The sequence below is a fragment of the Bos javanicus genome, chromosome 4, assembly GCF_032452875.1.
Source record: "Bos javanicus breed banteng chromosome 4, ARS-OSU_banteng_1.0, whole genome shotgun sequence".
Classification (NCBI taxonomy): domain Eukaryota; kingdom Metazoa; phylum Chordata; class Mammalia; order Artiodactyla; family Bovidae; genus Bos; species Bos javanicus.
Genome location: NC_083871.1, coordinates 94,486,928 through 94,510,961, shown reverse-complemented (window position 1 = coordinate 94,510,961; position 24,034 = coordinate 94,486,928). Strand labels below are relative to the sequence as shown.

The following is a 24,034-nucleotide window of genomic DNA, read 5'->3' as shown; positions in this document are numbered from 1 at the left end:
AAGCCTCTACAGTGCCCCCATGGAAGTAGTTCTGTAGGTCAGTCATAACAACATACCACAAACCTGGTGACTTCAACAGAAATTGTCACATAGCTCTGGAGGCTACCAGTTCTGGATCAAGATTTGACAGGGTTCATACCTCTCTCCTAGCTCTGGTGGTTGGCTGGTAATCTTTGGTGTTCCTTAGCTTGCAGATATGGCACCCCACTCCAGTACTTTTGCCTAGAAAATCCCATGGATGGAGGAGCCTGGTAGGCTGTAGTCCATGGGGTTGCTAGAGTCGGACACGACTGAGCGACTTCACTTTCACTTTTCACTTTCATGCATTGGAGAAGGAAATGGCAGCCCACTCCAGTGTTCTTGCCTGGAGAATCCCAGGGACGGCGGAGCCTGGTGGGCTGCCGTCTATGGGGTCGCACAGAGTCGGATGCGACTGAAGTGACTTAGCAGCAGCAGCAGCAGCTTGCAGATATATCACCTGTTTCTGCCTTCACATTCACATGCTGTTCTCTGTGTGTCCGTGTGTGTGTTCAAATTTCCCCTTTTTCTAAACACGCCAGTCATGCTGGATTAGGTAGGACCCATCCTAATGATTTCATTTTAATTTACCTCTGTAAAGACCCTATCACTGAATATGGTCACTTTCTGAGGTACTACAAGTTAGGACTGCAACATATCTTTTTTGGGGGGGGGACACGGTGCAACCCATAATGCCTGCTGAGGACACAGCCTTGCTCCAACATGTGGCAGCTGGTTGAGTGCTACGTTGCTATGGAGCCATTCAGACAGTGTTTATAACTAGCCCAGGCCAAGCAGATTTTATTCCATCTCAGAGTCTCACAGGTTATCTCACAAGCAGACTGCCACTCACACCTGCTCTCCCATTAGAGCAGCCTGTCAACCTGCAGCGTGGTGAGACACATTTTCCAGGTGTCACTGGACAGTTCTACACGTGGCAGGTCAGCCTGCATTCAACAAGCACAGACAAGTCTCCACCAGAGGGTCTCAGGGAACCTGGGCACTCTCAGAGCTTTTCTCTTTCCCATCTGTCTCTGTTGCACAGAAGCCATGCCAGACATTCCACCAGTGAGAATTTTCTCAAGATCTATTGCCCAAAACACACTTACTGTCTGACACAGTCGTTTTTATATCTTTTAGAGTCCCTTTTCGCACTGCTGACTCCAAGAAAGCTAATTAATTATTTTAGACACCACTATTAAATTGACACAGTGATTAATCTGATCATCCTTTTTATGAAATTACCTCTGAAATGCTAACTTCTCGTCTTCTGAAACTCACTGTGTAAATTACTCTGAAGATTACATTGTACCAGCTTTTGGCTCTGTAAATCTTAATAGCAGTTTTTTGTTTTTTGCCGAAAGCAATAAAAGCTGTCCCGAATTTATCAGGTTAATTAGGAAAGAGGTGGGCAGCAGGAAATTGAAGGTGACTCACACCGCCAAGTGGGAGTTAGACTGATGGATTGTTAGAACCTTCTGTTGCTGGTTACCATCAGGGGACTTGGCATCAGTGAGTCAGTGAGCAGTACACAGGCAGCCTCATGAACCAGAGGGACGTGTGGAACCCACAGTTGCAGGTGTCAGGGCTCCAGCTCGAGAGAACTAGTGTTCTAAGAGTGATCCCTCCCCCCACTCTCCTCACCCCCTCCACTGCCTTTCTTGCATTTTCTCAGTGCACCTCCTGAGTCTCTTGGTGTCCCATTTGGACTCAAAGCCCACAGAGAGCTGCCTCATGGCTGCCCACCCTGAGCAGTCCCCAAAACTCCTAGGCCTGAGGAGGGAGCAGGAAGCACACCTTAGCGACTGCCCTCCACCATGCTTTACTCCACCCAGTGGGCAGGCTCCTGGACTCCAGGCTCCATCAACGCTGCCCCACAGAAGGAATTTTAAAGCCTGCAGAGGCTCTCAGGCCTGGTAGAAATAGCAGTGTCAATCTTCCATTTTTTTTTTTTAAGCTAGTTTTCCTTCTTTTTTGTAGTAAATCCTGAGCATCCCATGTGTGCTAACCCTAACCCTAACCAGGAGAGTGTTAGAGGTCACACTGCCAGTCCCTTCTCAGGCTGCATGCAAAACACCTTTTACTTGTTTTGAGAACAGCTGAAAGACAGAACACACTGAACCTGTATCGGGCTTCCCACTTCTTTGCCAGTGGCAAAGAATCCACCTGCCAATGCAGGAGACACAAGAGACACAGGTTCGATCCCTGGGTTGAGAAGAATCCCCTGGAGAAGGGAATGGCAACCCACTCCAGTATTCTTGCCTAGAGAATCCCATGGACAGAGGAGCTTGGCGGGCTACAGTCCATGGGGTCTCAAAGAGTTGGACACGACTGAGCACACTGAACCTGTGGCCTCATTTATCCATCCATCAGCCCATCCATCCATCCATCAGTGTATATTGAGCAACCTACTGCATGTAAGGTGCTGCTCTAGGCTCTTGGGGAAAACAGAACGAGAACATGGCAGAGATGATTCCTGCCAGTATCTGTATCCAGAGATGATACTGTTAATAGAGAAGTTGGACAATAAGATAAATACTAAGTAAGATGGTGTTCCATGCTTTCGGATGAGGATAGGGACTACTAGTGTAGGTGGCAGTCTACAGTTTTAAATAGAAGAGTCAGGGAAGGCTGAGTTGCCTCACTAACCTCACCCTAGCCCTGGCTCTGCCTCATGGAGAAGATGACATTTGAATAAAGACCCGAAGGAGGTGCTAGGCTGAGCCATGCATAAACTGGAAGGAAGAGCCTTCCAAGCAGAGGGAACCTTCCAGTGCCAAGGCCCTGACACAGGAGCATGCCTGACTGGTCGAGGAACAGCGAGGAGGTGCTGTGGCTGGAAGAGGGTGGCAGGAGGTGCTGTGGCTGGAAGAGGGTGGCACGGGCCATGGAGAGAGCTGAGTAAACTTGCCACTCGGGTGTTTAAAGGAAGAAAGCATCTCTGTGTCTTGTTCCCGTGCTCCCCTGGGGTTCTGGCCTGCCCTGAAGGTGTCTATCCGCAGGCAGACCACAGCCCAGGCTGAGAAGGGTTTGGGCCGGAGAGCATGCGGAGGGGGCGGGCTCTGAAGCTCCGCTGCCGGATTCTCCACGGGCCTGAGGAAATTGAGGTTAGAGGGCCTCTCCCTGCGGCTCCCCCTGTAGTGTCACTAGGGCAGGCTTCGCCTCTGAGCAGGTTCCTTCTGCTTCACTGGGGCAGGAAGTTTACCACCTACAAGCTACCTCTGTCGGGGATTTTTCTCCCATTCCTGCGCACACAGGTGCGAGATAAAGAAAGTCCCAGGAGCTGCTGGGCCGACTCCTCCGGTGGAAGGCGAAGCGGTTAAGGATGCCCTCACATTCCACTCCTGAGGGCGGAACACGGTGAGGTCAACAGCTGGAGCGAGGCGCGGTGAAAGGCAGTCCCTGTCCTCTGGAGGGCTGAGGGGGGCACTCCTCTGTGACCCCCACACCCGAAGTCCTGTGTGGAAGTCAGCCTGTTGTTTCATTACCCTCACCCCTTCAACAAAAGGATGACTTTTCCAGTCATGACGCCACATTGAGGGGTCAAAGCCTTCCCGGGGTCTGAAGGAGGGACAGGAAGAGCCCAGGAAAGCTGAGAGGAGCATGGTAGGGAACGCAGTGTGCCCCCTAGCTCTCCCGCGCAGGCTGCTCGTTTCAGACAAACTCTGTCTTTGGGCCTGCGGCTCGGGATCACATCTGTGACTGCCCCTCTGCTGAGCTGCCCCACGGAAGGATTCTTCTGGAAAGGGATAGCGAAGTTTGAGTCCGGGGAGGCTGGGAGAGCTCTGGCAGCTGTTTTCTGCTCCCCTGGGTTTGAGGATGCGTGACAGCGCCATAACTGTGTGTGTCCCCTGCCCTCTGGCTTATCTGCCTCTTCCCCCCGAGAGGGCCCAACTCCTGCCTCTTCTCCTCCCCTCCTCCAGGCCCACACCACGTTCCAGAACAATCCCCCCCACCCCAACCGGGTGCGTGGTGGAGCCGGCCTTCCTCCCCGTGGCTTTTCTTGTGAGCCTTTCCTTCCCCCACAAGTCACGCTCACATACCCGAGAGCGCCATTATCGACGGCCCTCAGGGTTGCCATGGAAACAGAGCATTCCTCCCACCTCCCCTCCTCTCTGTTTACCTTGGTAAGAGACTGCGGCAAAAACCAGCCTGCGGCGGAAGGGGAGGAAGGGCGGAGGGACGGGGAGAGGGAAGAGAGAATGCCAGCCTGCTCTAAACCAGATCATTCCGGTTCAGAGTGGTCCCCACCCCCTCTCCCCCGCCTCTTTCCAATCCCGGGAGCCGCTCGGCTGGGCCTGGTGGTCTGCAGTGGGAAACTCTGGGCCCTCCGGTAGCGTTAGTGGAGAGGGTCCGAGGCTCTCCCCGGCCTCTGGTCAGAGCTAGACAGGTGTTCACTACACAGGGGCACCATGCTGAGGGTGGGAAGGGAAGAGGGTTGAAATCCAGCCCTGACCGGTGTGCCCTGGCCGGCCGGAAGCGCCCTCACCCTGCCTGGACCACTGCCATGACCTCCCAACAGAGTCCTACTTCCTCTTGCGCCCTCCCTGGGGCAGCCAGAAGCATCCTGATTTCTCCCTGCCTGAAAAGCGTCTCATTTGCTCTTAAATAAAAGTCAAACTGTTTGCCCAGCTCTTCTTGATCTGCCTCACCTGCCTCTCCTTTCTCGCATTCCGCACCTCTGCTTCCGGGTTCCCCTTGCTCCTTCCTTCTAGAAGACTCCAGGAGGTGGGTTTTGTCCGTGTCAGGTTCGTTATAACAACATTTGAAACGCTCTGGTCCGTTATAACAACATTCGCCCTCACTGGCGCTTTCTAGCTTCCTGCACATTCAGTGGGTTCCTACGTTTTTATCTAGCTTTTCTATGTAAAACGTAAAATAGTTCATATTTACATCAGCCCCATTCCACCCACCCCAGATGGGAGCTCCCTGAAGGCAGGGCCATATTCCCTGCTGCATGGCGCACCAGGAGGCGATTGCCGCCTCTAGGGGAGCTCCATTGGTTTCATTTCTGCTGATGGGGAGAGCAGGGAATTGGCAGGGGAGCCACCCAGACAGCTCTTCAGGATGCCTGAGTTGAGCACCAGGCCACCTTTATTTTTTTGGCCTCAGCATTGGGTTGCAGCATCTTAATTCCCCAACTTGGGACTGAATCCGTACCCCCTGCATTGGAAGCTCGGAGTCTTAACCATTGGACCACCAGGGAAGTCCCCACCAGGCCATCTTGCTGCTGACAGAGAAACACTGCCCAGTGTGTGTGCAGCAGGCATCCCCAACCCTGCCCAATGGGGAAAAGCCAGGATGGCAGGGCGGCTGGAATCTCAGTCCTGGAGTGGAGGGGGCATGCAGGGTACCCTGCATCCTGAGGTGTAACTCCAGTGCCAGGGCTTCACCGCCCCAAACGGCCCACCCCCAGGAGGTGGGGGTGGGGGGAAAGGGTTCTCCAGATGGCCTTCCACTAGGATTTTCTTGGTCATGACCTGCTGTCTGCAGCCAGGCCCTGCCTGGTGGATGACAGTTCTTACAGAAAACCTCTCTGAACTGTAGGCAGGGCGCCCTTTCTCTGGGCTTTGCAGGTTTGGGTAACTCTCGTGGCAAATCACGTAAGTTGGCTTGTCTTGGTTTCACAGTCTGTGAAAGGAGGGTAAGATTTCTCCATCCTTTCAATCATCCAGTCATTTACAAGTAGACTTGGCCAGAAGGGACCCAGAGTTACAGTATCTTGAAGAACTAAATTGAAAGAGCTGCACAGGGTTCTGCATTATAAAGGAAAAAAAAAAAAAAAAAACCCAAAATCCAAGAACACACACTTAAGGAAACAGCAGCTCCCTCTGCAGCCCATCTTATCTCCCAAACTCTCTTACAGTTATTAGCTCTTTCGTCTGTTTTTTTCCTCCATTTCTTCTTTTTTAAAATTTATTTATTTAGGCTGTGCTGGGTCTTGGTTGCTGCTCAGGATTTTCTCTAGGTGTGGGGCATAGGGCTTCTCACTATAGTGGCTTTCTTCTGTGGAGCATGAACTCTAGAGTTCAAGGGCTTCAGCAGTTGTGGCTCCCCAGCTCTAGAGCACAAGCTTAGGAGTTGTGGTACATGGGCTTAGTGGCTTTGCAGCATGTAGGATCTTCCCATGGGATCGAACCCGTGTCTCCTGCATTGGCAGGCATATTCTTTACCACTGAGCCACCAGGGAAGCCCCGTTTCTTCTTTACATTTCTAATTAATATGCTTCCCTGGTTATTTTAGGTATTCTATGTATTTCCTTCCTGACATGGAAAATGAGGATTTCTCTCTCTTCCAACACTCACTCTCTCTACTACCTCAGCTTCCTCTATTTAGTTTCTTTACTGGGTTATCTTTATAATTTTAATAAGTAAAGGTACTTCACCTTTATTTCTTATTCCATCATCTCTAGAGAGCAACCTAATAATGCTTATTATGTGCCGAACATCATTCTGAGCACTTTACACATATGTTTAAGCCACACGATAATATCAAGAGATGGGTTATAGTTATCAGCCCCATCTTAGGGAAAAGAAAACTAGGACTATTTTACTATTATCACTAGTGGTTTACCAAGAGGGACAGGAGATAAACGTGGGTGGCCAATCTGCCATCTGTGCACTCAGTTCTAACAGGGAAAGTTTTCGGAAGCATTCATTTTGGTCTTTGCTTTAGTTCCTTGTTGGGCCAATAAGTGTGACGGTGACAAGTAAGGTACAGAGGTCTCCTGGTCACCTCAGCCAGCACCAGGCAGTTAGCTTAGCTGTGGGACAGGGATTCCCAAATGTCACTGATCAGCTAAAATGCAATCAACTAAAGAGTTTGTTAAAGTAACTCACCTACAAAAACAATCTGAGATTTGGACCTAGGAATCTCTGTTTTTAACAGTCATGCCTCATGCTTAGAAACCAGTGGTTTTTCCCTTGAATCATACAGATGGTCGTGACTCTGTACGTAAAGATGCACGTTTTTCCTCTGAATTCCCTGTAGCTTCTCCAACCCTTCGAAAGTCTTGGTACATCCATATAAATTTGTCTAGCAGTGGTCTGGGGAATATATGGGACGAGACAGTAAAAGGGAATATGACTTGCGCCGCAGTCACTCCCTTGCTGATGTCCTGGAGGGAGCCGAGTTGTGTTGAGGGGACTACGTATGTCCAGGAGTTCCAGAACGGGAGCAGAGAGAAGGCACACACAGTGCCTGCGGGCATGAAAGGTGGAAGACACACAGATATTACAGAGAAAAGCTGTTCCTGTGGGTGGTAAAGGACATGGTGGCGGCAGGTGGGACTGATGCTTAGGTCATACAGGTGAGCTCACATTACCATCAGACAATCATATTACCATCAGACAATCAAGGTGGCCTTAGACCAAATAGATCTGGATAAGATTTATTGATCAGATTGTTTTAGAAAACCAACAGCAAAACACTGACAAGATACATAAATACAGATTGGACATTTTAGGGTAAATTCACTATATTTCCTACGCTTGTAGGAAACCAGGTAAGGTGGAAAAGCTGTCCTGATCATATGGCATGCACACCAGACTGCAAAAGGACTTCCACACTATTTAACAGGACTGTGGCAAATAGCTTTAAGGTAAGGCAAGCATCATGTGTGGCCTAAGCATACCCTGTACCAAGAGCCAAGCCCAGGCTCATTCTCAGAGACTGTTGAGTGGGGGTTCCCTTTTGTGCCCATGTCCTTCCACTGAAAGCCTCACTGGCAGGTGCCATTAGAGGGAGATGCCTGGCACTGTCCCTGCTCAGACTCTGTGTACAAGGAAGTGGCTTTAGAGAAAGTCAGTGTGTTTCTGATGCCTCCTTTGTATTCTAAATGTGCAACTAGTAAAACAGCAATTACTACAGCTTGGTGAAACTGCCTCTGACTCACCCTGTACAGTGACTAAGCAGGTCCTTTTCAAATCTTATAAAAAGTGAAGAAGAAAAAAGATAAAAACATTAAAATTATACTAAAAAGATGGTACCACTTTTTGAAGCACAATTTAAAACTTTTTTTCTTAACACCAGATGAGGGAAGAAGTCACTTTCCACCGAATCTAATGACCTTAGAAGGGAAATACCACTGCTGGGCATGAGCTGGTGGCGACGCACAGAGGTCATGGAACTCTACCAAACCTACCTCAGGCCCTGCCAAGGCCCTGGAGCCCCAAGGCATTTGGGGGAACTTAAGCAATTGAAGCCAATGGTGACTGGTTTTGGAAGCTTATGATCTCAGGACCATAAACCCTCATCCATCCTGGAGCTCAATGCTAGAACAATGAAGAAGAAGGAAAATGGCTTATTGTACTACATGAGAGTGCTGGCAGGTAGAGAATTCAATAACCTATACAGCCTTCTAAACATCTGTAAGACACATAAAAACAAACTGGTTTTAGAGAATTAAGACCAACATAGTCTTAAAGGATAATTTAACCTTTCCTACAAGCCAAGCTGTATGGCTGGAAAAGGTATCTCCTAAGGAAAATGAAGGTTCCTTCAAGAACAGTGGAAAAGCAAGTGTTTGCAAAGAGAGCCAAAGAAATGTATTCAAATGATGGGATTTCTTGTGCATCATACACAGCTTTTTCTTCTAATATGTGCTAAGAGTTCTTTGGTGGTTATAGGAGAGACAGCCTAGAACTCAGGGCAGGAGACTATGCCAAAACAGAAGAGCAAAGAGTGATATCTAAACTCAGCATTAACAGCTGTCATCTTGTTGACCAATTACAGCTAACTGAGCTGTTTTCATGTTCGCTGGTTTCTAGCCCCTCCAGGATTCCTGCTTTTCCATTTCTAACTATGCATTAGCCCCACTCCACTGAAAATGAGGTACTTGTGGGAAAGGGGTAGGGAGAAGGAAGAACTATAAATCAATCAATTGTTTGATAGGAAAGTTGAAACACTGATTATCTATGGATTGCAATTATCTGTGCTTTAATCTGGTTACTCTGGGTAACCAAAGGTCACTGTTAATATACCTTTTGCTTAGAAATGTTAATGTTTATTATTATATTTTAAAATTAGCTATATATTGGACATGAATAGTTTAGAGCAAATTTTTATATCATGTTCCAGGGCCCTGAAAAAAAGAAGATTCTGCCAGTAGAAAGGGTTTCAGTTTGGCCCCTGAAAAACAGTTAAAATTTCAATCTATTCTATATTGGTTTATAGATTTTCCAGAATATGGAAAATACTTTATTAAATGAAGAAAGTCATCATTTTCTTCAGGTAATAAAGTATTACATTCACAGATAAATTAGTATATACATGGGAGAACTGATAGTATTAAATATTAGGTTTTAATTCTCCATTTTAAAAACTTCTTACAGGTAGACTTCCTTGTTCCTGGGCAAAGAAATTTAAGAAGATATGCAAACATGAGATTGAGTACAAAGATGACTGGGGAAAAGTCTCAGTGCTAATAAGCCCAAGAAACAATAAATCTCTAATAGTTGGAGTAAGGAGACACTGGACTTGAAATCCAGGTTTGCCAAGAGTTGGCCTAAGTCAGCCAATTACATCTCAAATTTCTGGTATAATTTTAACTCTAATGTAGTGAGCTGGCTTCCCCAAGACAGATACAAAAAAGTAGTCTACCTGCTTTACAGTCACACCCTATATATAATCTGTATATATCCATATGTGTTTCTATATATTGCACTTAAACTTATAGGACTGCAGTAAGATGGCTGGGAGTACCTCAAAGAGGCAGAGAAGCAGCAGGCATAAACTTTTCTAAATCAAGTAACAATGTCAGGCATTCAGAGTGCTGGTTATGGATATACTAAATGCCTGGTGATCCCCTATATAAAACTCTAGTCATCTACATTTAAGTCATCATACACACAGTCGCATTTGGCATCCAGAACATGTGCACCTGTGTGGTTCTATAGCACTCAGAGCTGATCATACTACATCATTTTCACTAGTGTTATATTAAAAGAAGACACTTTAGACCAAGGGTATGTACTTTTATGAAAATGTCACACACAAGGTCTTGGATGTCAGGCCTCCGAAGTCCATGTCAAAGAAGACTACCTTCAGAAGGCTTTAAAAAGGAGGCTAGCAAGTGTGGATTGAATCCGTCTCTCTTTTAGCTCTCTGGTGTCGCAGAAGTAGAGACCTGCTTATACCCCAAGACAATGGAAGGATAAGCACAGAGGCTGAGCATTCAGTCTTTGTACCCTATGAAACCATGACAAAGATCTTTCTGCCACCCTGAGTAGTATGACTTATTTATGGATAGTCCCCCCCGCCTCACCCCAAACATCCAGAGACTAGACTGGAGTCATGCAGCAAAGCTTTGTTTTGAACTAACAGAGCTGCTCAGACTGACTTGGTCTGGAGAGAGCTCCTCACAGGAACAAGCCTAGCAGTCGGTGGTAAGAGGTTAAAAGGCCAGACTGGTCATGGCAATGTGGGGGTGAGGCCTCCGGAGGAATTGCTCCTTTCCTCCTCTCCCCTACTCCATCATCCCCACAAAGGACCCAAACTCACAGATGAAAGATGATAAGACCCTTCAGAACACAGGCTCCATGAACTCAATCCCACATGGTTGGGAGGTTATAATAAGGCCTGGAAGTTAGGAGTCCAAGTCCAGAGGCCAAACAAAACCAGATAGTAACTTTTCAGCTACAACTCAAAGGTGATTTTACATCCACACATGAGCCTAAGAGATTCCCTTCTGAGATGAAGGAAAACAAGAATAATCTTAAAAGTTAAGTGAAAAAGAGGCACTTAAAGGAAAAATATGTCCCCAGTCTGTCTGAGTCTCCTGTTGTGATGTCACCAACGGGATGATCAGCACTGTCCCCGCCTGCACACCTTTAGCACCTTTCATACACGTAAGGACCTTCAACTGCTCGTGTCTCAGTAGGTCACTGATGGCCAAGCAAGTGAAAATTTAAGTCATTTCTGTTTTAAAATTAAAATACAATATAAAACAAACCAGAACTAAAACTTCACACCAAAGAAGTGAATGATTCTCAGTTTCTTTTCTTCCGCATGCTAGTTTTTAAAATGATTCTTAATTCTTCAGGAAGAATGACTTGTGGCTTTTCCCCAAGACCTTTTATCCAATTACTAGGCAATTACAGCACCATGCACATTAAAGCAGACAGAAAACGAGGCAAAAAGCTAAGAGAAAAATCAAGGGCCAATTGGCTTTCTAGAGATAAAACCCACTGCCTGAGAATATGGTAGGTGCATGGCCCAGAGTGAAAAAAGAAGCATTCTAAAAGGAAATGGCCAGCATGACAGCCAAAGCTCACAGCCCAAGAGCAGAAGCCCTTCCTGCCCTGCTCTTCTCTGGCCTCTCACGAACTTTATGTCCCACGGCATGAATGCCACACCTGTTTAGGGTCTGCAGTTCCCTATGATGGAGTCAAAGATACCTGAAACCATTAACAGGCATAGGAGAATTTAAAAACTTCCCAGAATGAAGAACTTTGACCACCATAAGTTTCTTGATTTGAAATGTTCTCATGCCATAATTTCTAACAACAACAACAAACAGCACAACCACCACACACGATGAAGTCTTTAGACAAGTCAACTCTAACCACTGCTGGCACCAGAAGGATGAGAAAAGAAATCACTGATTGAGAGTTGTTGAGCTGCTTAATTTCCTCTTAAGCAAGTTAAAAGATAGGTTATGAGCTGCTTAACTATCCTCTAAAGTAAGTTAAAGGATAGGTTTGGGTATCTAGGCTGAAAGATACCAACCACTGCTGCTATTAGATCCAGCTACTCAATTAGATGTACCTTTGAAAACAGCAAGTTAAACATTGAGCTTTCCCTATAATCTGCAGGATTCTCAAGGTTAGCCTTCTTGTTCTATCCCCAATGCTACTTCTCGTTGTTGCTGGATTTCCTTTTTGTAATTTTTGTTTTTATTGACAATGTTGCTTAATTTATAGAGCAATGCCTGACATGGCCATATGTTGAGAGTCCCTTTAACATTTTCTTTATCTTATCTTGATTCATTTAACGTTATGAAGGTACTTTCAGACTCTCCCTCAACTTCCATCAGGGAAGAGGGAGTATGTGAGTATGTGTGTGTACTGGGGCAGAAGGGAGAGAAGCAAAGAAAAAAGCACAAGGGAAAGTGAGATTCCATAAACTTAAAACAATTTACAGAAAGGCATCTGATGTATTTTCTGAATAAGGCCTTGATCAGGGTAACCAATTCTCTCTGTAGCACATTCTACACTGCCCATAAATAAAGGAGTCTCTTTAAATTAACATTTCCAGTATCAATGAACAGTCCAGTAATCCTCATTTCAAGCGCTCGATGAGTCCCTGTGTGAGTCCAAGGTGCAGAAGCTGTGTTCGGGAAAGGTTTGCTAGGTTGGGGAAGGCCGCAAGCAGCTTCTCCCACGCCAGTTCCAGCAGGCTAGGAACCACCAGCCAGATCTTAAACAATGACCCAGTCCGTTTATTTTCGTGGATGTTCACCACTCCTCCATGAATGTACATGCAACCAGCCTATGAACAAATGGCAGTCAAAAGAGGATAAATAACAGATACTTAAGCTGAAGATTCAGCAAAAAAAATTCATGGCAGGCTGAACTGAATGAAATGAAATCAAAAATTTCTCACTGATCCCAACACAGTGCAGAGATCAAGAAAGATTTAATAATGAATGAGTTACTAAGGGAAAAACTAGAGATTACTTTTACTTCAACAACTTTGACATCGTTAAACTAAGATTATATTAAGTACCCATCATGCCAAAGATAAGAATACAGAGTTTAAAATAAAGCTCTTAGCATTCAAGAAGCTAGCAGAATCTTCAATAACACAGCATTTTGGGGGTAAAATTATTCTGCCCTCCCAGGAAACATCTTTGATATCACTGTCAGGGCCTGAATACCACATGCAGCATTTCTTTTACATTTTATGCAGCTCTTTTAAGCTTGTATATGATGGATTTTCTCCCTTTTTCTCAGAGGAAGAGCTAGCTTTGGAAGAAAGGTTTTAAAAACACATTCTTAATCCAAGCTTTGCTAATATCAGACATCTTTTTTTCTTGCTCTATCCCTAAAAGTATTTCCTTATCATCTGCAACTACATAAAGAAGATAAGAAAATGAAAACTTACTGGTGTAACAGCTGCACAGTGAAAATAAACTGGCTCCGGCATGGTAGCTGGGAGCTTAACCCATTGAAAAGTCTGCAGATTCAGCTTCCAGATATCTCCCAGGATCACTTCTCCATTATAGCCCCCGCAAATAAACACATCTATCAGTGGAAGAGAAAACCAAAATCAGGCAAAGGAAAAGAGCCACGGTGACAGCATGTCCTGTCGTAGCTCTCATGGCTAGATGACATGGGGCCAGTCCAGTTTCCATACCATAGGGGACTTCAGCTGGTGGGCTGCTCATTCTGCTGCCTTGTCCCTCACTAGAGTCTGAACTCAGTGTTTGGATTTTTTCTAGGGCTAAGGATGCAAGCCTCTGAGGAGGCTTCATGTCCAGGTTCTTAAATTCAAACATCTTCAGGTACCAGGGATAGGAAGTCAATGAGCAAGAAGGTTCAGGGAAAATAGATAAGCCAGGTAACAAACAGGAGTGCACTTGCTCTAACGGGGAAGACGGTGATGCAGCTCCAGCTGATGGAGCTACGCAGGACTTAAGGTCAGCAATGGCCAGACCTTCCAATTTTGTAAGAGAAGTTGGAAATTCAGATTGATTTTTTTTGAAAAATGAAACTTTTTGGTTTTTAAGTATTGGCCACTAATTCAAAAACTGTAATACACACATGAGCCAAACAAAACACAACTGCAGGCCACCAGTTTGCAAACCCTTCTTTTAAATAATGTCCCTAAAAGGATAGACATTTATCTGCCCATAGAGACAAACATTCTCTATGTAGACAACTAGCCTGCAATGTTCAGTTCGGGGCACAGAGGTTTTTCCAAGCTTTCTTCAGCCCAAAGAGAACAGTCTGAAGCCCAAATTGATCTGTGTTAGTTATTAATGTCAGGAAAAAACCTTCCCAAAATCAAAGTTTTTTTTTTTTAATCGCTGTTATTTTTCTGTTTGTTTTTGTAAAATCAGTTATAACCAAGTATACAACATGTACCAAAGGCTATCAAACTGAATGCTCAGAACTACAGCTGAGTGCAGCTTGTATGGTGCCTGGAGTCAAAGAACCAAATGAATCCTTGTCTTAACTCAGGTCTAGATCAAGTTTAAGCCAATACCTAATTAAACTACAAAATACACTAGAAACATTTTTGGCTCAGATTCAAAAAAAAGTATGGTTCCATTTTTAGAGACACAAAGCTGAACAATGCCACTATCTATAAATCTTGCCCAAAGAGCAAAAGCATAATAAAAAGCACCTCTGTTCTAGAGATGGCAGCATAATCCTAGTAAAATCTGAACTAAGCTGCTAAAAGGATATAGGCTATCAAACTCGTTTATACACACCTTCTTCCTCTCCAAAACTTTAAGGCAGTATATCCAACTATAAAATAAACTGTAAATTAAAAGACAGGAAGGTTGTCCAAAGAGGAGTCATTTATCATACTTAGATAAAGGAGCTGCAGCTGCTTTCTGAAGCCATACAATGCCTGTGTTGTAATATGGCCAGAGAATGAGCTAAGAGTTCTATTTGGCATCAGATGGAGAACAGAATAAACTTTATGAAATAACACTCTGAAGGAGTTATTACAATGTTAATACAATGTCTACCAAGGTCTCTATTGTATGTCAGGATTATTAGTGTTACCCATAATAACCACAGACATCTGTTAAGGTACAGTGCTGAAAGATTAGGTGGTATAGTAAAAGCTTACTTATCGCTTATTTTTGAGTTCTCTGATAAGAAGGAACCCAAGCACATTAGTTTATTTTATGAAAATTCCTGAGAGAAGCGTAACTTTATGGATTTCCCTTTAAGTATAAACTACAAGAAATAGACTCTCCCCAAAGGTATGCTATGACTCTTTTAGGGTGATCATTAAGAAATAAGATATTCTCAGAATATACAGTTACAAAAATGGAAACAGCATGCTATTTGAAATCCTTACCATTTTTTATCTGAACACAACTGTGACATCTCCGGGCTGCAGGAAAACCTGCCAAACATATAAACATGGAAATTCCATTATTCATAAGATACAGCAAAAGACAAACTATGAATAAGTTATTTAAAACAACCCCTTTGTTGCATTAAGCAAACACTGACTAGTCCTTCCAACCCTCCCTTATTTCACACTCAAATAAAGCCATCAGAAGTTCCATCATAATGATATAATGTTAAGATGTCAGCAAAATAAAGTGAGGTGGCAGTGGGCAAGGGTTACCAGTGGCTCTCCCAAGCCCTTTTACCTACAAAGAGACAGGTACATCTTGATTTAAGTGCCTACTTCTTATCCTACCCAGATTTCCCTCTGCCACAGAATTCAGCAATCCCCATTAAAAGTCTTTGCTCAGCTGCTGAGGAAGAATAATTGGGCTAAGGAATATAAGTAATTTCTTTCTTTCTTTTTCCTAGTTCCCCAACCAGGGATCAAACTCGTGTCCCCTGCAGTGAAAACACAAGTCTTAACCACTGAACCGCCAGGGAGGTCCCATAAGTAATCTCTAATACCAGTTCAACAGATATTTTTCTTGTCATATAATGCAATAAAATCACTTTTTCACTTTCAGAACCAACTATAAAGTACATTTATTAAAGATAAATGAATCAATATTTTAAATTTACCTATTTTTTCATGGGGTTTTGTTGCAATTTCCTCCCATGCATTTGTTTCAAGGTTGTATGCATGAATCTTGGAGACAGAAAATAAGAAGACACACAAATAACTTTAGTTAGCCCAAAAACTGGATTTTTCACAACAGCCTGTACAAACATATTCCTGGTTGAAAATGCTTCTTCTCCTTTGCTATTCTCTGATCTTTCCTAATTCTAATATAAAGCCAAAACATTAAGTGAAGCAGTTGAAAGTTAAGCACATACATAATTTTATTATTTTTAAGTCATAGAAAAAAATGAGGAAAAAAGTTGGAATTCTGCTGCTTCCACATTTTCTGTGATAAACATATATAATTTTTATAACAGAAAAATGCAACTGTTTGTAAGTAAATATGAGAATGCAGTTTTGACAAAACTTGGAAAGGACCATTAAGATTCCAAAGCAGACCAGGAGCTCTGAGGCCTACAGACTTCCTCTGGGACATGTGGATTTAGAAATGCCACAGGGATGGATGAACAGAAGCCCTTCAGAGCTCAGCTTTCTAAGGTTAGTGATGTGTCGTCCTAAACATGCCTGTTCTTTTTAGATACGCAGCACTGACAATGAGAGCAATGTGACATTCTGAGAATCCTGGTTCCAATTCTAATTAGTTGCTCCATTTGAGCTACTGTATCTTTCTTTTAATATCTTTTCTCATCTAGCACAAAGGGATAATTCTAATAAAGGATTTTCAGTTTGTGGTTATACAACTGTCAACGGGAAAGCACATTAGGGGCAGAGTTCAACCTTATATTATAAAGAGCATCCAACACAAAATAGGTCTTCATAAAGAATCTGCTTGAAAATTAAAATGTCTACCATAACAGAACTGTTACTTATTATGCTCAGTATAACAATGCCTTTCCTCTGGCCCTCTTCCTCTCTCTCTCCTTTTTAATGTACCTTGTTTAAGGAATAAGCTGTCCAAGAAGTACCACCTCCCAAGATGTAAATCCTCTGCCCATCATGTGCTATTTCATGTCTGTACCTGAAAATATACAATAAATACATTTATAATTAAGGGGGAAATGACCTACGTAAGAGTTGGCTGCAAGACTTTTACTGCATCATTATTTATAATAATAAATTATTGGAAATGACTCAAGTGTCTAATAATAATGAATTGGTTAAATAAATTATACAATATAAAAAATGGATTAGTATGCAACCAATAAGAATGTAGACACAGAGAATGTTAATATACTGAAAACTTTTCATGTCATTGACTGAAAAAAATCAGTTAGATAAGAGCAGATAGGTTATAATCCTACTAAAAATTTACAGATATACAAATAATGCTCAGAAAAATGACTATAAGGATACATGTAAAATGTTAACCCTGGTTATCCCTGAGTTTAGATTTTATTTTTTTATTTTCTTCATTTTGCTTATTTGTATCTTCTAGATTTTCTATAATCTTTTTGTGATAACTGTATAAGGGGGGAAATATTACAGAGTTTTAAAAAGTGATCTGCCTACATTTAATCACAAAGTCTAGACTATGAGTTTTCAAATTAAGACGCTTATTTAACAGATACAAAGATTATCAGGAAAAATCATGCTACATAAAGCTGTGAATATAATATGAAACATCTACCAGAACTTTTATCCAAGTAGTTTAGCTAAAAGCTGAAACAATTTATAATATATCCATAAAATTACTCAAAGAAGGCAACTATGTGAAAATACTTTGAAAACTTAATCTAGTTTCTCCTTTCCTGAAGGCCTTGGTGCTGATAAAATATATTACATCAAAATGATTCCCTGTACCAAGCCACCTCCTAAGTCCTCCTGTGGTAGTTCTGCAATAATCAGAGCACTAAGATTCTACAATAGAGATAAATCTTCCTTAGCACCCATATGCCATTTTTAAAAAGCCAACAAATAGTCTAACAGTAAATAAAAAATTGTTTACTGTCTTTGCTTTTAAACCAGAAGGGAGAAAAAAAAAACACCTCTTTAAGTTTTCTGGTGAGTTTAATTCTAAGAAGAGGCAACTGCTATTAGGAAAGAAAAATGAAATATAGTTTATTTAGGACTGCTACTAAAAGGTAACTAAAGAGAATCATGTGATGTCTGAGTGTTTAATAGAGCACTTAAAATACACAATCTTCCCTCCCTTTGTTCCATTCATCCAACCACCCATTCAATCAACATTCACTGAGTACCACATGAGCAAGGCACTGTGTCCTTCCTGGGGATAGGTTGTTAAGCAAGGGAGCCAAAGAATCCTAATATGCAAGTTAAGAAGGGAAATCAAAAAGTAACTAGAAAGTAACTGTTGTGTGGGTAATATGAAATTTAGTTACAATTGTTACCACTGGTTTTTTTTAAAGGGCTACTACTTTCTTAATGCAGGAAAATTGAAGCATAAAAGGAAATAACGTGAAAAAAAATGCTATAGTTCAGAGGGAAACATCATTTCCTCACCAGAAAACCCTTCTTTAATGCTGAACAGGGATCTAATAGCCAGTGAGCTGTTTCAACCAGGGCAAAGGGCTTCTTCAAACCATACTGCCAATATTCTAAAAAAAACTAAAATCTTAGCAAGAAAGAATATGCTTTAATTCTAGAATCTCACCTCTCTTCTGGTAGATCACAGGATAGGTTGTTTGGTTTTAGTTGTGTCCACTCTCTGGTATTGAGATCTAATTTGTGCAGGTCTGTGCTGTAAATATAGCCAGTTGTCCCTCCAAATACATAAAGGGAGCCATTGATGATAGCCATAGCCTGGATAATGAGGAGATGTGAACAAGACTGGCTCATTAACACGTGATTAAAGAATGTAAACTTATTAGATACCCAAAAATCAAGTTTTATGAAGTTTTCTTGTACTTTTTAATCTTCTAAAAATCAGACCCTTAAAGGATTAAAGATTTTAGAGAACACAGAGATTGTTTTTAGAAAAATAACTTCTGCTCAACTGGAAAGCAAGTTCTGTCTAGATGGGCAAAGGGCTCCTTAGGGGTCTTAGCCAACCAAAGAATTTACAGATCATGGACATGAGCATTTCCACTGAAAGCTGCTTCATTTTTTAAGCAGTCTAGAGAAAAATGTCTTTAAGAAGAAGGGGCAGATATGAAAATAAGACCCCAGAATCCCTAAAGTAAGAAAGTTCTCAAAACTTGACATGTTCCACCAGATTCTTCTCAATGTAAGTTTGGCTTTTGCTATAGTCATTTCTTAGCGTTTTAACCTGTGGTGGGATACAGTCATCCAGTCTGTGCTTCTACACACAGTCCAGAAGCTACGTATCAGTATCAATGCCAGCTAGTTGAGAAAGAAACCACTGCTTTGGCTGTTTTAAGTTCAGCCCATTATTCTCAAAGGGTCTCTGAGGTATGATGAGTTTTTTCCTACCTTTTTGCATATAACTTTTCAAACCTAAGGTCTGAAGTACTAGAACCTAACTGGAAGCTAATTTCTGTGTAATCTGTGTTTTAGCCAAGATCTGTATAAAAGTCTCTTAACCAAGTGCAGGGATCATCTACTCTAAACTTAGGTTAGAAAGCTCTTCAAAGCATCATATCACTCTAAAGACGATAGAACTTGGACTATATATATAGCCCCTCACTGAGGGTAAGTGAGGTCCTGACATTTAAGGAAACTTCCATATAGGTCTAGATCATTGATCCTAAAAGTTGAGTAGGAAAAAAAAAAAATAGGGGGGAAAAGAACGGAAAGAAGAAGGCAAGCAACCAGACTCACAATTTCACACTGGAACTGAAAAATCAAATAGTAACAATGGATTTATTTTCCATTTAAAAAGTTGGTGGTAATATATTCTGACGTTGTTCCTGGAACTAAAGAATCTGAACAAATTCATCCACCATGACTGGCCATAGATTGGTACCTGTCCATATATACGACTGGGTTTCTTCCCCCGACAGCTGAGCAAAGCCCATCTCTTATACTTCACGTTGCAGACGTGGACGTCATTGCCATTGCTCTCACCAAATGGGATGCCAGTACCTCCAAACACTAACAGGTTGTTTCCATGCAGCACAACTGGGAAAGAAGAAGCATGAATTTCATTTTCGTACTGGCTACTTGCATGGTACTCCCACATTAACCCAGGATATCTGAAAAACTCAAAAATGTCTGCTTTAATGCTTTCAGAAAATAGCTCAAACCACTGACATATAACTACTGTAAGTTCTACAGAAAAAGATCTAATTCACACTACATCACATGGCTCACTCTTTGATACGTGACAGGTATTCAATACACAGTTGTGGAATTCATGAAACATTGTATATAACAATACAGAATGATATGAACTACAATCCACCACTGCTGCTTAACACAGTTCAAGTACACAGTAGAGCAGAAGAAAATGAAGGCTCATCTTTGCCTTAGCAAAGACCCAGTGGGACTCAGGATGAAGGGATAAAAGGATCATTCTGTTTTTTCCAGGGGAATGATCTCTACATGTTAAATTATAGTTTCTGTCATCTTAATCCTACACCTGATAAAAAGAACATGAATATCCTGCTGGCAACTTTCTGTTCCTGTCATCAAACACACTTGTATATTCTTTCTCTTATGGCAAATATTCTGAAAATACAGCTACTGTATCATTTCAGTGATTTTTTTTTTTTAACCAGTTCTTCAATTGATAGTGTTAAGAGTCAACAGCAGGAGCTCTAGAGACAGTGAAAGCTGGGTTTTAAGTCTCATGTGACCTCAGGAAAGTTATTTAATCTCTTTAAATTAATCTTTCCAACAACCCTATGAGGTAGGAACTATTATTCTCTTCTTCATTTTTATAGATGATGAAATAGAAAGTGGTGAAAGGTTTAAATAACTTGTTGAAGGTTTTCTAAAAAGAACCTTGCCAACCTAGGGTTCAATCCCAGGCAGTCTGGCTCCAGAGCCTGCACTCACAGCCACTGTTCTTAGGGCCTCTCTAAAGCCTCAGTCTCCTCATCTGTACAATGTCAAGAATTCCAGTGTTGACACCATAAAGATGCTGTGAGGATTAAACAGATGCCATGTGTGAAGCACTTTGCTCAACAGCTGTAAACCCCATTTGTTGATTTTCTACTACATTTTGCCAAGCTTATATATGATGCTTTATGTTGTACCCTCTAGATATTAATCCCATTTTATGGGTAAGGAGCTAGAAGTGGAAAATCATTAGGCAAGTATACAACATACAGCCAAATTCAAACTCAGGACAATCCAACTCACAATTAATTCTGCATGCAATGCTATAGTATTATCATAGTGAGAGTCTACCCATTAACAGGGCTTAATCATATTACTATTATGATTTAGTATTCTTAAAAATCATTAACAAGAAAAACACCTAACATTGAACCAGACCTCTCAGATATTTCATAAAGCCCAAAGTTCAGAACTGCTTGCACTCACGTGACATAGATGCCAATTCTCGGGGCATGTAGCCATCTGTGCCCATCTGGTGCCATACTCCTGTAGCAAAATGATACCTCCAAAGCTCCCTGAAGAGAGGATAGTCTTCATTATCTGGCCCTCCTGATTCATCATAATCTGGGTTATAACCTCCAAACACATACAGATTGGTATTATCTGCCACACAACGATGTCCACTTCGTGCTGGTGGAGGTCTGTGGCCTAGGAGAGAAGAGGACAGTTTTCTACAGGTGGCCCAGCAGATTAAAAGCACACACAAAATTTGGTAACAAGCATTTTATCTTTAAAAAGGTAATCAGGGAAAATTTATGATGTGGATGCACTTTTTTTAAACTAGGTTATTTTTTATGTTCACACATACTACTTAGGATTTTAAGGAGCTAGTCTCCATTTCTATTTCGTAGAACTATTTTCAAATTTTGATAACTGGAAAAGGATTTTTCCCAAGGGAGGCAAAAGAGCATCATAAACTTGAGAAAATGGCTGGTAACGGAATTTTCAAGAAAAGGAGGAGGAAGGGTTTAAAAATCCAAAAGCTAAAAGGACGAATTTTCTATTTTCTGAGAGGAGGAAAAACACAGGCCAACTAAATTAAACTGAAAGTATTAGAGAACTACATAAATATAATCACAAATGTGAATGAGTCATGTATAAATAAAAATACACATACATATAACCTGTAGTTTTTCTACAATATATAATTATACACTTAAAAAGAAAATTGGCTTTCAAAGAGTTATAGCAAAGTTTAGGATTTAAACACACTCCAGACATTACGGTAGTTAACAAAGAATATCCCTGTCCTTATCTTAAAGAGCATCTTTCATCCTATTAAGAACTTTATTAAGAAAAGCTATTTCAAGGAATTCCCTGGTGGTCCAGTGGTCTGGATTCAGTACTTTCACTGCCGGGGCCCCAGGTTCCATCCCTAACTGGGAAACTAAGATCCCACAAACCACGCAAAAAAAAAAAAAAAAAAGCTGTTTCTACAATCTATATTTGCAAGCTCTCTGAAGTTTAAATTGTCAACTAGTTCAATAGAAGTTACTTCGATTATTTTAGAGTAAAAAACCCCCAAATTTATATTATTTCTACTAGCCTCACAATTTTTGTACCAGTCTACACAAATCCTTACATAGCTATTAGAACCAAAGATGATGAAATATTCACTGGATGGAGTAAGGTACTAGGTCTGTCTGTTATCCTAAAGACTTCTCTACTTTCATATATTATGAATGGATACTAGTATAACATTAGTATTTATGACAATGCTGGACACCTAACACACACTGTTATAGAATACATTACCAGCCTGATACAGGCCTCACATGTATCTTTTTTTATCAAAATCTTACTTCCTACTTTATGCTTTGAAACAAGAACTGAAATGAAACTGCACAGATATAGAAAAACTAAAAGCCAGATGAACAAACCATGGCCATGGAATCACTCAAGTCCAACCTGTAGGTCCTGAGAAGTTCTCAAACAGCAATTCAGAGCCTTCCATGCTCCTTCACACTCCTGCCTGTTTAAGTTTGTCTCTCTGCTTGGAAAGCCAAGTCCTTCCCTTAGCCCTTGACCTGGTCTACCTAGCCTTCAATGTCTGGTGTGGCAAGACCTCAGGGCTCAGTCCATACAGCTATCTCATCAATAAAACTTTATAGCCCTGGGAGTTCCCTGGTGGCCTAGTGGTTAAGATCCTGGGCTTTCACTGCCATGGCCCAGGTACAATGCCTGGTCAGGAAACTGAGACACTGCAAGCTGTGTGGCACAGCCAAAAAAAGAAAACTTGCGGCCCTTACTATTCAGTACCACACCACTCAAATGTTACAATAGACGTGGACAATTAAGATGATTACATCGTAACTAGGTAAGTACATAATAAATATATTACACAAACTATAATCAGTTTGGAGTTTACTCATGAGCTATGATTTATCTCAAGTGAAGAGCTAAATTTCTATTTCTAAAAATCTTGAAGCAGAAAATGTGATGTGGAAGGAAGAACAATAACATATAAATATCTAGATTTGAATCCAGGTTCTAACTACTTCCTTGAGCAAGTCATTGACCCTCACTGAGTCTCAGCTTGCTTTTGTATGAAGGAATATTATTTCTGTACTTCACAGATTTATTATACTTGCTATTTTGTTAAACTATGTTTATTGGTTAATATATGCATCTTCCTAGGAGGCAATCTCTTGCCTGGAAAATACCATGGACGGAGAAGCCTGGTAGGCTGCAGTCCACGGGGTCGCTCAGAGTCAGACAGGACTGAGCGACTTCACTTTCACTTTTCACTTTCACGCAGTGGAGAAGGAAATGGCAACCCACTCCAGTGTTCTTGCCTGGAGAATCCCAGGGACAGGGGAGCCTGGTGGGCTGCTGTCTATGGGGTCGCACAGAGTCGGACACGACTGAAGCGACTTGGCAGCAGCAGCAGGAGGCAATAAACTATTTGAGGGAAACAGAATGTATTTGTATTTATCTTTCTATTACCAGGCCTAAGGAACACAGGAACTACTGAACAAATTTACAAATTTTAATTTTTCTCTATTCATTAATATTTATTTTTCTTCTCCAAATAAAGGGCAAATATCACATATAGCAATTATTTCTGTATCACCACAACATCTAAAACAGAGATGTATAACAGACACTGGAAGTCTCATTGATATTAACTTCAGGTCAAAGTTAACAGTAACAGGAATGATCAGAACAGTGTACAGCTCTCAGTGGACTTTGATACTGTACTTAGAATGAGATACAATTTGGGGGACAGGAATTGGATTATGCAATGGTCTTCTTAAAACATAAATGCTTATAAGGATTAGCAAGACAAATTTAATGAAAAAAATTCAATAGAGTTCCT

At 41.9% G+C, this 24,034-nt stretch overlaps 1 protein-coding gene across 4 annotated transcripts in view; it reads right to left on the bottom strand.

The window, feature by feature from the left end:
• Nucleotides 1–24,034, bottom strand: part of KLHDC10 (kelch domain containing 10) — a 97,355-nt gene that overhangs the window by 24,626 nt on the left and 48,695 nt on the right. For 2 of the 4 annotated variants that reach the window (XM_061414700.1, XM_061414703.1), the window contains 8 exons: nucleotides 21,142–21,363; nucleotides 19,619–19,773; nucleotides 18,347–18,495; nucleotides 16,669–16,753; nucleotides 15,735–15,801; nucleotides 15,058–15,105; nucleotides 13,123–13,262; nucleotides 7,393–12,507 (listed from right to left, as the gene is read on the bottom strand). In XM_061414700.1, coding sequence (XP_061270684.1) covers nucleotides 12,298–12,507; nucleotides 13,123–13,262; nucleotides 15,058–15,105; nucleotides 15,735–15,801; nucleotides 16,669–16,753; nucleotides 18,347–18,495; nucleotides 19,619–19,773; nucleotides 21,142–21,363 — 1,076 coding nt within the window. In that variant the 3' untranslated portion in view covers nucleotides 7,393–12,297. Of the gene's footprint in view, nucleotides 1–7,392; nucleotides 12,508–13,122; nucleotides 13,263–15,057; nucleotides 15,106–15,734; nucleotides 15,802–16,668; nucleotides 16,754–18,346; nucleotides 18,496–19,618; nucleotides 19,774–21,141; nucleotides 21,364–24,034 lie in introns of those variants that run through there. The other 2 variants (XM_061414702.1, XM_061414704.1) reach the window with 1 other exon arrangement.